Raw genomic sequence first — 15,598 nt, forward strand, 5'->3', positions numbered from 1 at the left:
CACATCCAATCATGTTTTATATTCTGCAGTGAGTAGAAAAACGTAATTTAATTTAACTTAATTCGTTTTTGTTGTTGTTGAAAAATTATTTAATTCTTGAAAACATCGAAAAAAATTACATCATTTTGTTAAAGCCAGGAAAAAAAATTTATGAAAAGTGAATATATAAACTTATATATGGTAATGTATAAATAGAAATGGAGATTACAAAAAAAAAACGATGAAATATAATTAATGGGAGCTAATAATAAAATGAATGAACGGTGATGATGATGATGAATAAAAATCGATTGATTGAGAGCGAACGATGGATTATGGCAAATGATGACCGGTGAATTTCATTCAGAATTTAAAATATATAATACAAAATGGGAGGGAAAAATGATGCCATCTAAATGAATAAAATCAATAGGCCATCGATGCTTCTTTATATTCGGAACCTTCCAACGTAAAAAAATCTTCCAATTTCCATTGTAATGTTTCGAATGTTGGTCGTTTTAATGGTTCTTTATTCCAACATTCTAACATTATATCATACAGTGTAGGTGGACAACCTGTAATATTAAAACAAAATTTAGTTATAAAATGCCATAAACAAACAACAACAACAAAAATCCTACCTTGTGGACATGGCATACGATATCCATGTTCAACTTGTAATAAAACTTCAGCATTCGTCATTCCAGGATATGGTATACGTCCATAGGTGACTAATTCGGTAAGTAAAATACCAAAACTCCAAACATCAGATTTGATACTAAATTTACTATAGTTTGCTGCTTCCGGTGCTGTCCATTTGATCGGGAAACGAGCACCAACACGTGCTTCATATTCATCTTCTTTGATTAAACGTGCCAAACCAAAATCGGCAATCTTTACAATATTATTTTCACCAACAAGTATATTACGAGCTGCCAGATCACGATGAATATAGTTCTGTGATTCTAAATATGCCATACCGGCAGCTATTTGTGCAGACATATCAATCAATTGTGGCAGTTTCATATTTCTTCCTTTTCCCTGTAGATAATCCAAAAGACTACTATTTTTCATCAATTCTGTAATAATATAAATCGGTTCTTCCATCGTACAGACGGCATATAATTGTACAAGTTTTGCATGCCTTAATTTTTTCATTATCTGTGCTTCAGTAAGAAAATCTTTTGGATCCATTGTTCCTGGTTTTAATGTTTTAATAGCTACCGGTGTTGTATTATTCCATAAACCTTCCCATACTTCACCAAATTGTCCTTGACCAAGTTTTCGTACAAATTTCAATGAACTACGATCAATTTCCCATTGATCACGTGTATTATGTGAAAGGCCACTAGTCGTTGGTTTTTCAATTTGAACACAAGGTTTTCTCAGATTAACACAAAGACCATCAGCATCTTTACTATAATGTTCAACCAATTCTTGTAATGTACGAAATGGTGTACGTCTTGCAATAAAAAATCCACCTTCATCCAATTGTCTAATACGATAATGTTTAACCGTATCATGATCACGTACCGATAATGAATAATCATTTCGACGACTTTCACTGTCACGAATTAAAAATGCACCATGTTCATTTTCAGGTAACAATAGCTTTTTCTCTGCTTCAATACGTTTAATTTTACCAAAATACCATCTATAAATCCAAGAATAATAATAAAAACAAAGACATTATTAGTAATGAAAGATATTCATAATGCAGATAATAATCAAACGATAATCAAAATAATTCCAAAAACAAAACTTAGAAAAAAAAATCAAACAGAAATAAATAAAACCAAAGAAAATTATCAGAATAGAAAAGAAAAACAAAGAATTATTATTACAAGTAATTTTCGAGTGGTACAGTCGACGAAGTCGGAGATAAATGTGTAGAATTTCGTTTTAAAATGCAATCGAAATTTCGTATCCAACTACAAGATTGATTGCGGGCAGCATTTTGTACAAAGCATCAAACAATAATAAAATTAGTAAAATTAATCAGAAATTAATCAGGAAAAAATGAAAATTGTTTCAGGTGAAAAAAAATTATAACATTCGGGAATGAATGAAACGTGAAATATTCTTTACTATATCTCAGTAATATATCAAACTAATCGTGGAAAAACCAAGAGAAAAAATAAAAGGAACTAAAATAAAACAAAAAACGATTTTGTTGTTTGGAATTTTCAAAACAAAATGTATGGGAATGGATTGAAGGGGGTCATCGGGTGATAATATTGATGTTAACAAAAAAAACTTACGGTTCAGCTTCGATTGATTTCAATTTAGCAACATAATTTGATGGAATATAACCTTGTAATTTGGTCACTCTTGACATTGCCAACCACCAATCACCTTGTGTATCATTAATAATTTCTAAATGTTCACCTTTTTTAAAGCTCAAATCTTCATCAGTTCTGGCATCATAATCATATAATGCAACAAATATTTTTGCATTCGTTAAATTATTATTGTTGTTGGATGAATTTGTACAAATATTTCCGTTGCCAGAATTTTGTTGTTGTTGTTGTATTATCGCAGATAATGATGGATCAACCATACCACCACCAACACCATTATTATTATCAATCGATGATGGTAATAATGGTAATGGATTATTCATATTTGATGATAAACCACCACCATTTAGATTCATTGATTCATGATTTAAACCGCTAAAACCTTGATGGTTACCACCACCACTAACTGGTCCAGTCATAACTGGAACATTCATTGATGATGATTGTGGTTGTCGTAATATATCTGCACCAGGGTATCCATTTGATACTGATCCCGAAGGAATTTTATCTTTTATACAACAATTACCCATTATTAAGATTATTATTCAAGTAGTTTTGTCGATCGATTGATTTTTCAAATAACATTCAATCAGAATTCATTGAATACATTACGAATATGAAGAAAAATGGTTAATGATGTTTGCTTGTCGATCGATTCTTGATGATGATGATGATGATGACATGGAATGATGATGGTCAATGGTCAAAAATAAATTTTCAATAACATCGAAAAATCATTGATAAAAACTGAGAGGGGAATGAAAACTTTTTTTTTCAAAAACTCACACCAGAAACAGAAAAAAAAAACATTCTTATAATGAATTCATTGACATAGTCAGTGTTTGAATTGAATTGAAAAAATGAAATATATAGTGTTTCACAAATTTTTTTGGGCTTGGCGTGTTCTGCAATCTGGCTATATGATGATCAAGATGATGATCATGAAATCCAATACTCACAACACTGACTGACAACACAAATATATTCAGGCGCCGCTGCTATAGATTATCATCATCATATATAGCAGATGGGGTGGTTCTTTTACTTCTTTGGTTCAGTTTATTCGTGGGTCAATCGGATTTTTTTTTTGGTTGTTGCTGGAACACACACGGAACAACGATGATATTATATTCTACACAAAATTAATAGTCGTCATTCGTTACACATTTATCGTTTTGGATTTGAACAAATGCTACACAAATTCGTCGTAACGAGTGTCAAAAAGATCTTGTCTTGTTTTTTTTTAATATTTTCCTTCATTCCTTCATAATACACTCTATATATCATCATGATGATGATGATGATCGGGCTCAATGCACTTTTCAAAACATTCCAAAGGTATGTATATTTTTTTTGTATAGCTCGATGCTCTTCTTCTCTGTTTTTAGTTGCTGCTCATATCAATTCGATGGTGATATAATTCGATGAAACCGTTCATAAAGTACGAACCGAATTTTTTCAAATTTTTTGTTTCAATTTTTATTTTAATTCATTTCATTTCAAAATATTAAATTATAAAATTTTTCGATTAACAATTGACAATAGTCATATCTGGTTTTATTGTCTGGATGATTTTTTGTAATTTTTTTACATTACCTTCTTCAGGACCTTGTTCATCTTTCCATATTGTAATTAGATGTTTGATTCGTGCAACTTTATCCGGATAACATTCTTTAATATAATCTAATTCATCATACTGTGAAAACAAATAAAGATAATTCTTTTTAAAGAACAAAAAAAAACAAAACTTACAGTAAATCCAAATAAAGGTGATAATTCATCCCAAAAATCTTGAACTTTAATAGCAATTTGATCGATTATATTGGCAGTGATTACATCATCAACATTAGTGTTGTTATCATTATTATTGGAATCATTTCCATTCATATCCATACCATCCATTGTATCATCATCATCAACATCATTATCATTACTTCGAACCGAATTTGAATCAACATTTTTCAATAATTCATCATCACTAATATCTTCAGTTTCAGTCTTATTATCATCATTATTATTATTATTATCATTATTATTGTTATTCATGTTGATATCGTTGTTGCCATTACCATTGTCATTGCTGTTATTATTGTTAGAATTTTGAATTTTTGGTGTTGAAAAATTATAATCTTTAGCCAATTTTTCAATAACACCTTCAAGATAATCGGATACGGGTTTCACTACCTGATTACTTGGTACAAAAAAATAATTACTTTTTTGACATAATAAACGTAATGATTTCCAACAATAATTTGGATCCGAACAATAATATTGTCGTTCATCTGATGGTCGTTTTAATAATGGTTGAAAAAATTGTTCAATTGTTGGTGTAAATATTCGTTTCGTTGAACGACAAGCATCCAAATTATCGGGACAAAAATTCCATAAACGATTCAATTCAGCATTACCGATAAGAATTTTATTATTATTAATAGCATTTCGTACATGATCCCCGAGTCGTGCTCTTTTCTGCGATACAGTATATGTTGATGCAATAAAATCGGCTGCTCGTTTACGTTGATCTTCCGGTTCTTCAATTTGTTTCAATTCACTACAACCATCATTTTTCCAATTATTCCAAAATTCTTCACGATTTAATAAATGTTCAATAACTTTACTAACTTCTTTACCATTTGGTGGTGTTTCTTCAATCAATTGATGAACTTTACTACGAATAGTATTTATCCATGATAATTGTTCATCATTTAATGATGCAGTTTCCATTATACGAAATTTAACATTCGATGTAAAATATTGAAAAACAATCAATATCTGTATAAGAATGTGACGACGAAAATTTGAATCACTTAATTGCAGTTCTAATAATTTTTGATTTGTTAAAAATTTAACAAAAAATATTGTCTTATTATCATCATCGTTGTTGTTGTTATCAAGTCCAAGGGCTTGAAAATAAAAACAAGAATTTGGATCAATTTTATAGCCAGAAAATACTGATAAAACTTCGTTGCAATAATTTTGAAAATTTTTAAAATTATTTCGTTGATAACTGATTGTTGGATTACGAAAATATTCTTGTAATTGCCAGAATTTTCTATAAAAATTCATATCAACTTTGATACGATCAGTTTCTTTCTCCCCTTCAACACCGTTGTCAATATCATCAATGGATGGATTTTCATCAATTTCATCATCCGCTTGTAATGAATATGATGTCGAATTATCCTGATTGAATTCGGATGTCAAATTCAAACCGGATCGTTCAAACAATGGGAAAAAATTTGCCAAAAAGATTAAAATTCTTCCACAGAATACAGTGTTTTGATTTCTTGAAAGTCTTCTGAGCAAATCATTACAGGTACGAAGTAATTGATTTTTAACATTTTTGAAGAAAAATTCCTCTTTCCATATATGAATATTATCATCGATAAGCGAAAATAATAGTTCACATTCTTTCAATGTACAACAATCAAGTAATTCACTTAGCAAAACAATAGGAGTATTGATGGAACAATGTTCACTTTTGGCCAATGTTATCGATAATTGGAGTAGATGTTTTAATTTTTCATAATCAGCTTCGTTTTTCTTTAATGATAATAATGATAGAATGTTCAAAGAATGTTGAATCCAATCATCCAAAATGACTTACCGAAGATAATGTCAATATCAACACTTCTCGAAGTATAGTATCAACAATGACTTTGAAATCATTTTCATAATGTTGTCGTTCGGTTGTATTCAATTGACTCAGAACCAGATCTTTGTTTCCATCGGTTAGAAAACTTTGAATACAAGTCTAATCAGTGGTGATGGTCATCGAATTATTCATCATTGTAAAAATTTAATTCAGATACTTACCCTTAAATTTGATTTGAATTTTTCGAAAATCATTTTCAATATTTTTTTTTTTTTTGGTAAAAAAAGCCGATCCAAAAATCGAATAAAAAATCGAACCGCTGAACAATAAATATTCAAATCATAAAGTACGTACGTACGTAATTGGCTATTTCGATACGAATGATTCATTTAGGTAGATAATTATCATTCGAATTCGAATGGTAATTATCATTATCATCATGTCGAATGAACATCATTGATTATGGTTGGGAAGAAATTCTTCAATTTACATCCGATTTGAGAAATTTTCTTAATTTCAAAAAAAAATTGTATCAAATTTGGTTTTAATGAACGAAAATATTTTCCAATTACCAGCGGTAAATATATAGTAGTAGTGGTATGGCCTGGTGGCAACCTTCTTTTTTTTGATCATCATCACCATGTCAACAGGTTTTTTCTCATATTTCTTTCTTTCTCTTGTTCTCTTTTTCATTTTCAATTTTTCCCTACAATTTTAGCTACTTTGGTAATGGTTATCGATATCAACATCATCATCAAACCAACAAACAAAAACAAAATGATTTTCGAATGTGAAAATGAAGATGGCGAATGGCAAGCCTGTCATGTTATAACGATGTTGTTGATGATGATGATGGTTAGCCAAACAACATTGACATGATTCTGACGCCCAGCAGAAAAAAAATCATCATCATGTTGGCACGTTAAATGCTGTGTTTATTTATTTATCTTCATTATTATTATATTTTTGTTTTAGATGCTTATTAACTTGAAGAGTTAATAATGATGATGATTTCTACATTGAAATGATTATTTGTTATGATTATTTCATTTTTTGTTTTTCTGTATCGCTTCCTCAAATGATTGTCGTGTCATTAACATAACCCAATAACATTCACATCATCATTTCATTTGCCTTCAATTTGGCCATCCCTCACTCTGTTTATATACACCATTTATATTTTATCGAATGGACATTCCATTAGAATTCGAATCAAATTGAACAACGACTAGCACCATTCACCATCACTACTACCGATTGACTGAATTGACATTGATCAAAAAAAAACTTTTAAAAATATTCCCGATTATGTCAAGTCACATTTGAACGAATTATTTGAATTATCATTGGCAGCTTTGATGATAATTTTGTGCAATACAATACCATTACTATCATTCATCACATTAATTGTATCTTATTATCGAATGATCAATTCATGATCACTTTTCATCATTATCATCATCATTAGTGGTAGCTATTTAAGTTTTTTTTCTGTGTTCATCAAATTTTATTATATAAAACGAAGAAGAAAACAATGCTGATGAATTGTACATTAACAATAATGGCAACTGGTTATACATTTATTCGTCGATTTCTTTGCCTGTTCAACCTGATCGTATGGGTATGTGGTATTTTCTGATTGATTTTAATTTCGATTAATTTTTTTAAATTTTTTTTCTCGAAATCAAAAAAAATAGTTGGCTGGAAGTTGTTTATTAGGAATCGGAATATGGTTATATGTATCATATAATACATATGCAAGAATACTGCCATCATATCATCTTTTATCGGCTGATAATCTTGCCCTATTTATTGGTACAATAACATTTTTAGTTGCTTTTTGTGGTTGTTGTGGATCATGGTTTCAAAGTAAATGTTTATTGACCGTTTACTTAAGTTCAATCATATTTATAATGATTGTAGAAATATTTATCGGTATATTATGTTTTATATTTCAAACACAAATATCACAAACATTACAAAGTGAATTATTGAATGGTATACAGCATCGATATTCATTAAATAATACTAATGGTATTCAATCAACATGGGATCATATACAAACCAATTTTCACTGTTGTGGTGTTAATAATTACACTGATTGGTATCAGATTAATGCATGGCCAGATAAATTACGTGTACCAAATAGTTGTTGTCGTCCAAACAACAATGCTACATTTAATAATGATGATAATGTTTGTGGTTTTGATGCTGAATCCGATCTAAAATACATTTGGAAATATGGTTGTTTACAAAAAATTCATCATTATTTATTAACAAATATTCATAGTGTTGGTATTACATCAATAATATTTGCATTCATTCAATTTATGGCATTAGTATCGGCATTTTTGGTCATATTTACAATGGGATATAAAAAAGATAAAAGAAAACAACGTTATATTACTAATACCAACACTAATCGAGCAGCTTATAATCGTATTCGAATGTAAACAACAACAACAAAACAAAGAAATTTGATCCATCTTCTGTATTTATATTTATCAATATAAAATGTATTTTATTTTATTTCAATTATTCCGGGAATAAACAAAAAATTACAAAATTCATTTCTTTTTTGAAATTGTACCAAATGCTGAAATGACTGTCGGTTTATTTGATGAATGATGATGATGATGGTGGTGGTGATGTGAATTGTTGTTGTTGTTGCTGCTGTTGGTCAAATGTTTAACTTTATTGGCTGCTGCTAATGCAGCAGCTACGGCTGCCGATGTTGATGATGATGGTACGGCATTAGAATCCCATTTACTTTTTTTATTGTTTGTTTCACCAATCGTCGTCGATGTTGTTGTCGTTGATGATGATGTCTTTTGTTTTTGTTTATCTTTTTCACGTTTTTCCATCAATTCTTTTTGTTGTCGAGATAATTCTTCATAGAATGATTCCATTTGTAAAAATGGTTCTGGATCATAAATATCTTTTGGATAATTTGTTGCCATTTCATTTATTTCACAATATGAAATCATTTTTTCATAAATACTTGGATTACGCATTGATTTACGTTTCTGTATAGCATGTATTAGATCATAATCATTATTTTGAACTTTTTCATATAAATTTTCAATTTGATTTTGTAATTCATTTGTACATGATATTCTTGTTGCTGGTGGTATCTGTATATCGTTAACATCAACTTTACCCAATAATGATTGATGAAATTCTAATATAGATAGATTACGATCACCATAAATATCTTCGAAATAAATTTTTTCACATTTATTCGATTGTTGTTGTTGTTGTTCAACGTTACCATCATCGTTATCACCATCATTATCTTTCAATTGATCATCGGATTCATCATTCGATTTTAAATCATTATCATCATCATTATCATAATCATGTTGTTCATCATCATCTGGATCTTCTTCATGTTCAGAATCCGAATAGGCCAACAAAACAAGTCCTTTTTGTTTACGTTTTGGCATTTTTTTTTTTTTGTTTCGTTAATCAAACTTTATTTTCATCATCACCAAAACAAAAAAACGTGAAATTCTTTTTTGGTAAACTATTTCGACTCATACATGCCATTGATGTGGAAAAAGTTTTTCGTTTTTTTTTGAAAAATTTTTCACTTCAAGGCGCCAATAATTTGGCAAAAAATGATCTATTTTTAGCCCAATTTTGAATCGGAAAAAAATTTATTATTTGTCAGGAGTGGGATTCGAACCCACGCCAACAATTGTTGACTGGTATACTACACACACTATTAGCATCCATTGATATTGGATCAATCAACATTCGATGACATAAGAGATAAGGAGAGCTTCGAAATAATCAATGATTTTCAACAATCATCCGCTCCTAATATCCTATGTCCGAATGTCAAGTTTATCATCCGCATGACGGGATAATCACTTGAGACCAGCGCCTTAGACCGCTCGGCCATCCTGACTGTTGTCTGATTGGAATGTTAATCATTTGTTGATTGATTTTCGATGAAAACCGGTCAGGAAAGAGAGACGAAAATTTTCAAGATTCATTTTCTAAATTGACGTCAATCAATTTTCACACCAAATTAATTAACACAGAAAAAAGATCTGTTTAAAGATGGAAATATTTATGGATGTAATTTCCAGCAACAACAACAACAAAAATTTCACACAAACATACGAAAGATTTTTTTTTTTGATGAGAATCGCCAACAAAAAAAATTTTTGGACGATATAAAGTGTGATTGACAAAATTGATTTTTCATTTCATCGTTTGTAACCCGAAAAAAACAAATTGATAATGATGATGATGTTAACATATCGATTGATTATAGCCATTGTTTTCATATTGTTTCTATATATTTTAACAAAAATATTCAAATACATTAGATATCAATATCAAATGTATTTACAATTAAAACAAATTCCCGGACCAAATTCATCAATATTATTCAATAAAGATTTTCATAAAATTTTAACATCCAAACATCCATTTGATGGTAATTTAATTTGATTTTTATGTTTGTTTTTTTTTGTAAATTTCATTTTTTTAAAAAAATCCAAAGATCTTTATCATCTAATCAATCGTATGTCGGATGAATACGGTCAGGATGGATTGTTTTGTTTATTGCGTATACCATTATCATATTTAATTGTAACAGATTTTTCGATTGCACAAAAACTATTAAACAATGATGATTTTCTAAATAAATCATTTGAATATCGTTATTTTAATCATTTTATTCTCGATAATTTGTTTACCTGGTAAGTTTGCTTTTTTATTCAATTTTTCTTTGTTTTGTATAATCAATGCATTTTAATATGCAAGTAATCGGCGAACATTACGACAAAATAAACGACAATTATTACCATATTTTCGTGTACAAACATTGAATAATTTTTTAGAAAATTCAAAAAAAATTCTAAAATTATTGAATGAAAATATTGATAATTGTATTGATAATAATGATGGTCATTATCCGGATGCTGGACAAATTACCGATAGTTTTATTGTCGATACGATTGGAGGTAAATATTAATAACGTTTTTTTTCAAATGAATTTTGTTGATGTTTTTCTTTTTTTCCATTAGAAAATTTTTTCAATACCGAATTCAACACAATACGTTCGGGTTTTAAAATGACCGATTGGTTAGAAATAGTCGGTGAATTTATTCATACAGGAATTAATTTCACGTTTCATCCGTTAACCTATTTTCAATATTATGAATCTTTGTTATTTTATTCGGAAAAACTTTCTCAATTATATCAACGATTTGAAATCGGTATTGGTCAGGTATTTTAAATCGAGATGCACATCTTTTTTTTCGAAACTAAATTTCACTTAATTTGCACTAGATGATTACCAATCGTATCGAAGCAATCATTAATGATAATGAAAAAGAAGAATGTAAAGAACAAACAGCTAATAATAATGAGACAATGTTAGATCAAATGATACGATCAAGAATTATTGATGGAAATATAACCCAAATGCAGGAAATTCGTTCACAAGTTAATCTAATTTTTTTAGCCGGTTATGATACAACAAGAACATCATTATCATGGTGTTTATATTTACTTGGACATCATCAATCCATTCAACAACGTTTATACGATGAAATTCAACAATTCTATGATCGATTAAATTCAAATGATGAAGAAATTACCATATCGAATATGAAACAATTAAAATATCTTGATTGTTGTATATATGAAACATTACGTCTTTATAATCCAGCTAGTTTGATTGGACGTAGTACTTGTCGATCAATACAATTAACAAATGGCTGGCACATACCAAAAGGTGTTAATATTATATTTCTTTTTCGACGTATTAATCGTGATCCGAAATATTTTCAACAACCAGAAATTTTTAATCCAGAAAGATTTCTAATGAATAACGATGATGATCGAAAAGAAATCACTATTGATCGTAAACGTTTAACATTTTTTCCATTTAGTAGTGGTATTCGTTCTTGTATTGGTAAAGAATATGCAATGATGCAAATGCGATTGTTTCTTATCAATATTATTGGCCGATATAAAATTCAATCATTAGATCAATATGGTGATGCATTTCAACCATTAGAATTATTTCATCCGGGTGCACAATTTCCCATACAATTTCAACGACGATGATGAAAAACTTGAATTTTTTTTACTTTTTCTATAATAATCGGTTATAAATACGGTGATTATTTGACATTAATATACTTAATTGAAACGTGAATAATGTGTTAAAATAATTATAAGTATTTAAAGGTTCAATACACTTCGTTTTGAGTTTTAATTTTAAATGATTTGTAATTTTTTCCTTCTCCCCCTTTCTAATTTGTTTTTCTCTCTTATAATGTTTTCCTTATTCACCCTTATTTTTTTTTTTTTTTTTTTGGTATAAGAGTTTCTTATTGTTGATAAAAAATAAATAAAAACAATTTTTTTGTATACAAACCAACGTAGACAGATTTTCGATGAAAAGGAAATTTTTTTGTTCGACGATATAAAGAGTGATTGACAAAAATTGATTTTTCATTTCATTGTCTGTAACCCGAAAAAAACAAATGATAATGATGATGATGTTAACATATCGTCTGATTATAGCCATTGTTTTTATATTGTTTCTATATATTTTAATAAAAATATTCAAATACATTAGATATCAATATCAAATGTATTTACAATTGAAACAAATTCCCGGACCAAATTCATCAATATTATTCAATAAAGAATTTCATAAACTTTTAACATCCAAACAACCATTTCATGGTAATTTGATTTTTAATGTTTATTTTTTGTTAAAAAAAATTTCATTTAAAAAAAAATCCAAAGATATTTATCATATAATCAATCGTATGTCGGATGAATACGGTCAGGATGGATTATTTTGTTTAATACGTACACCAATACAGCATTTAATTGTAACGGATTTTTCAATGGCACAAAAATTATTAAACAATGATAATTTCCTAAATAGATCGATGGAATATCGATTTTTTCATTTTCTTATTCAGGATAATTTATTTACCTGGTAAGTTTTTCTCTTTCTTTTGATTAATTTTTTTTTCATTTTTTCAGTAATTCAACAGTAATCAACGAACATTACGACAAAACAAACGACTATTATTACCATATTTTCGTATACAATCAATGAATAATTTTTTAGAAAATTCAAAAAATTTTCTAAAATTATTGAATGAAAATATTGATAATTGTATTGATAATAATGATGGTCATTATCCGAATGCTGGACAAATTATTGATTGTTTTATTGTCGATTCGATTGGAGGTAAATGTTTTTTCTATCTGATTTTTACCATTTTTTTTCTACCTTTACTTTTTTTTTGGTCTAATCAAAAAAATTTAGTAAATTTTTTCAATACCGAATTCAACACCATACGTTCGGGTTTTAAAATGACCGATTGGTTGGAAATAGTCGGTGAATTACTTTCTACTGGTTCGATGCAAATTTTCAATCCAATTTTTCTTTACATTCCATTTTATAATGTTTTATTATTTTTATCGAAAAAATTTACTCATTTATATTATCGATTTAAAATCGGTATCGATCAGGTATTTTTTTGCTGTGAATGATTATTATCTCATCTATTATAAACTATTTAATCGCTTAAAGATTATCACGGAACGTATTGAAGCAATCATTCGTAATGATAATGAAAAAGAGGATTGTAAAGAACAATCAGCTAATAATGATGAGACAATGTTAGATCAAATGATACGATCAAGAATTATTGATGGAAATATAACCCAAATGCAAGAAATTCGTGCACAAGTTAATATAATTTGTTTAGCCGGTTATGATACATCAAAAACATCATTATCATGGTGTTTATATTTACTTGGACATCATCAATCCATTCAACAACGTTTATACGAGGAAATTCAGCAATTCTATGATCGATTAAATTCGAATGATGAAGAAATTACCATATCGAATATGAAGCAATTAAAATATCTTGATTGTTGTATATATGAAACATTACGTCTTTATAATCCAGCTAGTTTGATTGGACGTAGTACTTGTCGATCAATACAATTATCAAATGGCTGGCATATACCAAAAGGTGTTAATATTATGTTTCTTTTTCGACGTATTAATCGTGATCCGAAATATTTCCATCAACCAGAAATTTTTAATCCAGAAAGATTTCTAATGAATAACGATGACAACAATAAAGACAATGACAATGATGATCAAGGAATCACTATCGATCATAAACGTTTAACATTTTTTCCATTTAGTGGTGGTATTCGTCCTTGTATTGGCAAAGAATATGCAATGATGCAAATGCGATTGTTTCTTATAAACATTATTGGTCGATATAAAATTCAATCATTAGATCAATATGGTGATGCATTCAATCGATTAGACTTTATACATCCGAGTGCAAAATTTCCCATACAATTTCAACGTCGATGATGACAAACTTGAATTTTTTTCTACTTTTTATTTATCATTTTTTATTATTATTATTTTTTTAAAGAAAAAGTTTCTATATTTACATAACAACAATAAAAAGTGTGAAATAAGATGGACAACAAAACAAATTTTAAATTCGTCTATTAAAATAATTAAGATATAAACGAATGAATACAAAAAATAACACGTGTTCATAGAAGCACGTTACAATCATTAATGCAAGACTTTGTTCTTCTAAATGTGGAAAGTGAGTCAAAGTATTTCGCTGAAGATGTTGTTTCCAACAATTCTAATTTGCGTTCAAAGCTTCGAATATGATTGGAAATACAGTGTGACATAGAATGATTTAACCATGCATAATTTAACCACTATCGCGTACATACTGTGACATATCCTCCATTCGTCACATATTGGTAATAAGTTGCTCATTCATAAAGTGGGTTTTTATTATTTCGGAAATCGATGAATAATAAAATGGATGTCGGCTTGAATCTGCTTATAATTTCAAATATCATTATTAAAAAAAAAGATTTTTTGATTGAATAATCATTTTGCTCAAACCTTTCAAAGAAACAGCCATTGACGTTCAGTTGGTGATACGAAACGATAGAGTTTGTCTCAAAGCTTGACGTTGGCTCAAAGATTGAGCGAGAGACACTCAATTATTCATATTACGTCCATATTGTTTTGAATTCCGATGGCATCGTTCATACCTAAGCGTCAAATTCTTGGGTAAGTGGTTCAAATCTTCTAACAGATTCAACATATTATGAATCTTGTAAGTCACATTGAAATCCAATGAAATTCGCTGAACAGATGGAAACGTATTTATCAATAATACAACCACTGAGGCGATCCATTTCATTCAAATGCAAATGAGCAAAATCCTGGCTTGATATTAACGCCAATCGTACGAATTTTGCCGTATCAATATTAAGACTAGATGGTTCACCTTCTATTACTGAAAATTCTTGGAAAAATATTTCCAACAAGCGCATGAAACATTCAAATTTCTAAAAAAGAAATCGATTTAAAATAATTTGCCTGCAGACCAATGTGATGAAACTAACCGGATACGGTGAATTTTTTTTAGCATGCTGAATTTATTTTGTACCGTTCATAAAATATGTGTGACTGTTGTTTTGCAACACTGTGTAGATGTGAACGAAAATACGAAATGAATAAACGAACTATAGAATCGATATGAGGTTTTATCAACACTGTCTTTATTAGATCATAATGTATGTATTTTTATAAAACGTGTACAATAAAATTGTTCGAAAAGAACAGTGTTTGTATTTAAACACGAATGAAGTTTAATAAATGTGACTTATT

General features: G+C 28.8%; 5 protein-coding genes, 1 long non-coding RNA gene and 1 other non-coding gene across 8 annotated transcripts; 3 read left to right on the forward strand and 4 right to left on the reverse strand.

Annotated features, from left to right (window-relative positions):
* Nucleotides 1–65: 65 nt before the first annotated feature.
* LOC113795576 (tyrosine-protein kinase Src42A-like) lies at nucleotides 66–3,624 on the reverse strand. 2 transcript variants are annotated; one of them, XM_075822526.1, is made up of 4 exons: nucleotides 2,241–3,624; nucleotides 1,824–1,910; nucleotides 621–1,633; nucleotides 66–554 (listed from the first exon to the last, which is right to left on the reverse strand). In XM_075822526.1, the coding sequence occupies exons 1-4, from the start codon at nucleotides 2,807–2,809 to the stop codon at nucleotides 406–408; spliced, it is 1,818 nt and encodes a 605-aa protein (XP_075678641.1). In that variant the 5' UTR covers nucleotides 2,810–3,624; the 3' UTR covers nucleotides 66–405. The 2 variants fall into 2 exon arrangements, with proteins under 2 accessions (XP_075678641.1, XP_027201568.1); XM_027345767.2 differs by lacking the exon at nucleotides 1,824–1,910 and having other exon boundaries at nucleotides 2,241–3,617.
* Nucleotides 3,625–3,732: 108 nt separating this feature from the next.
* Nucleotides 3,733–6,263, reverse strand: Hpr1 (THO complex 1-like protein Hpr1). Its single transcript, XM_027345765.2, has 4 exons — nucleotides 6,096–6,263; nucleotides 5,887–6,033; nucleotides 4,032–5,822; nucleotides 3,733–3,975 (listed from the first exon to the last, which is right to left on the reverse strand). Exons 1-4 carry the CDS (start codon nucleotides 6,261–6,263, stop codon nucleotides 3,808–3,810), a joined length of 2,274 nt encoding a protein of 757 aa, XP_027201566.2. The 3' UTR covers nucleotides 3,733–3,807.
* Nucleotides 6,264–7,357: 1,094 nt separating this feature from the next.
* Nucleotides 7,358–8,444, forward strand: LOC113795580 (tetraspanin-9-like). The gene is made up of 2 exons (XM_027345772.2): nucleotides 7,358–7,495; nucleotides 7,572–8,444. Exons 1-2 carry the CDS (start codon nucleotides 7,409–7,411, stop codon nucleotides 8,325–8,327), a joined length of 843 nt encoding a protein of 280 aa, XP_027201573.1. The 5' UTR covers nucleotides 7,358–7,408; the 3' UTR covers nucleotides 8,328–8,444.
* A 1,097-nt stretch (nucleotides 8,445–9,541) lies between these two features.
* Nucleotides 9,542–9,787, reverse strand: TRNAL-CAA (transfer RNA leucine (anticodon CAA)). Its single transcript has 2 exons — nucleotides 9,750–9,787; nucleotides 9,542–9,587 (listed from the first exon to the last, which is right to left on the reverse strand). It is a non-coding gene; the product is annotated as a tRNA-Leu (tRNA).
* A 307-nt stretch (nucleotides 9,788–10,094) lies between these two features.
* LOC113795578 (putative cytochrome P450 4ac2) lies at nucleotides 10,095–12,202 on the forward strand. Its single transcript, XM_027345769.2, has 5 exons — nucleotides 10,095–10,324; nucleotides 10,391–10,589; nucleotides 10,654–10,853; nucleotides 10,917–11,119; nucleotides 11,182–12,202. Exons 1-5 carry the CDS (start codon nucleotides 10,126–10,128, stop codon nucleotides 11,962–11,964), a joined length of 1,584 nt encoding a protein of 527 aa, XP_027201570.2. The 5' UTR covers nucleotides 10,095–10,125; the 3' UTR covers nucleotides 11,965–12,202.
* Nucleotides 12,203–12,208: 6 nt separating this feature from the next.
* LOC113795574 (putative cytochrome P450 4ac2) lies at nucleotides 12,209–14,353 on the forward strand. The gene is made up of 5 exons (XM_075822533.1): nucleotides 12,209–12,591; nucleotides 12,655–12,853; nucleotides 12,912–13,111; nucleotides 13,190–13,395; nucleotides 13,457–14,353. The coding sequence occupies exons 1-5, from the start codon at nucleotides 12,387–12,389 to the stop codon at nucleotides 14,261–14,263; spliced, it is 1,617 nt and encodes a 538-aa protein (XP_075678648.1). The 5' UTR covers nucleotides 12,209–12,386; the 3' UTR covers nucleotides 14,264–14,353.
* Nucleotides 14,272–15,594, reverse strand: LOC142645673 (uncharacterized). Its single transcript, XR_012846747.1, has 2 exons — nucleotides 14,825–15,594; nucleotides 14,272–14,755 (listed from the first exon to the last, which is right to left on the reverse strand). It is a non-coding gene; the product is annotated as an uncharacterized LOC142645673 (long non-coding RNA).
* Between the last annotated feature and the right edge of the window lie 4 nt (nucleotides 15,595–15,598).

Source organism: Dermatophagoides pteronyssinus, unplaced genomic scaffold, assembly GCF_027571235.1.
Source record: "Dermatophagoides pteronyssinus isolate colony J.1.1.1.1 unplaced genomic scaffold, Derpt_VIB-CSIC_2022.12 sq0018, whole genome shotgun sequence".
Taxonomy (NCBI): domain Eukaryota; kingdom Metazoa; phylum Arthropoda; class Arachnida; order Sarcoptiformes; family Pyroglyphidae; genus Dermatophagoides; species Dermatophagoides pteronyssinus.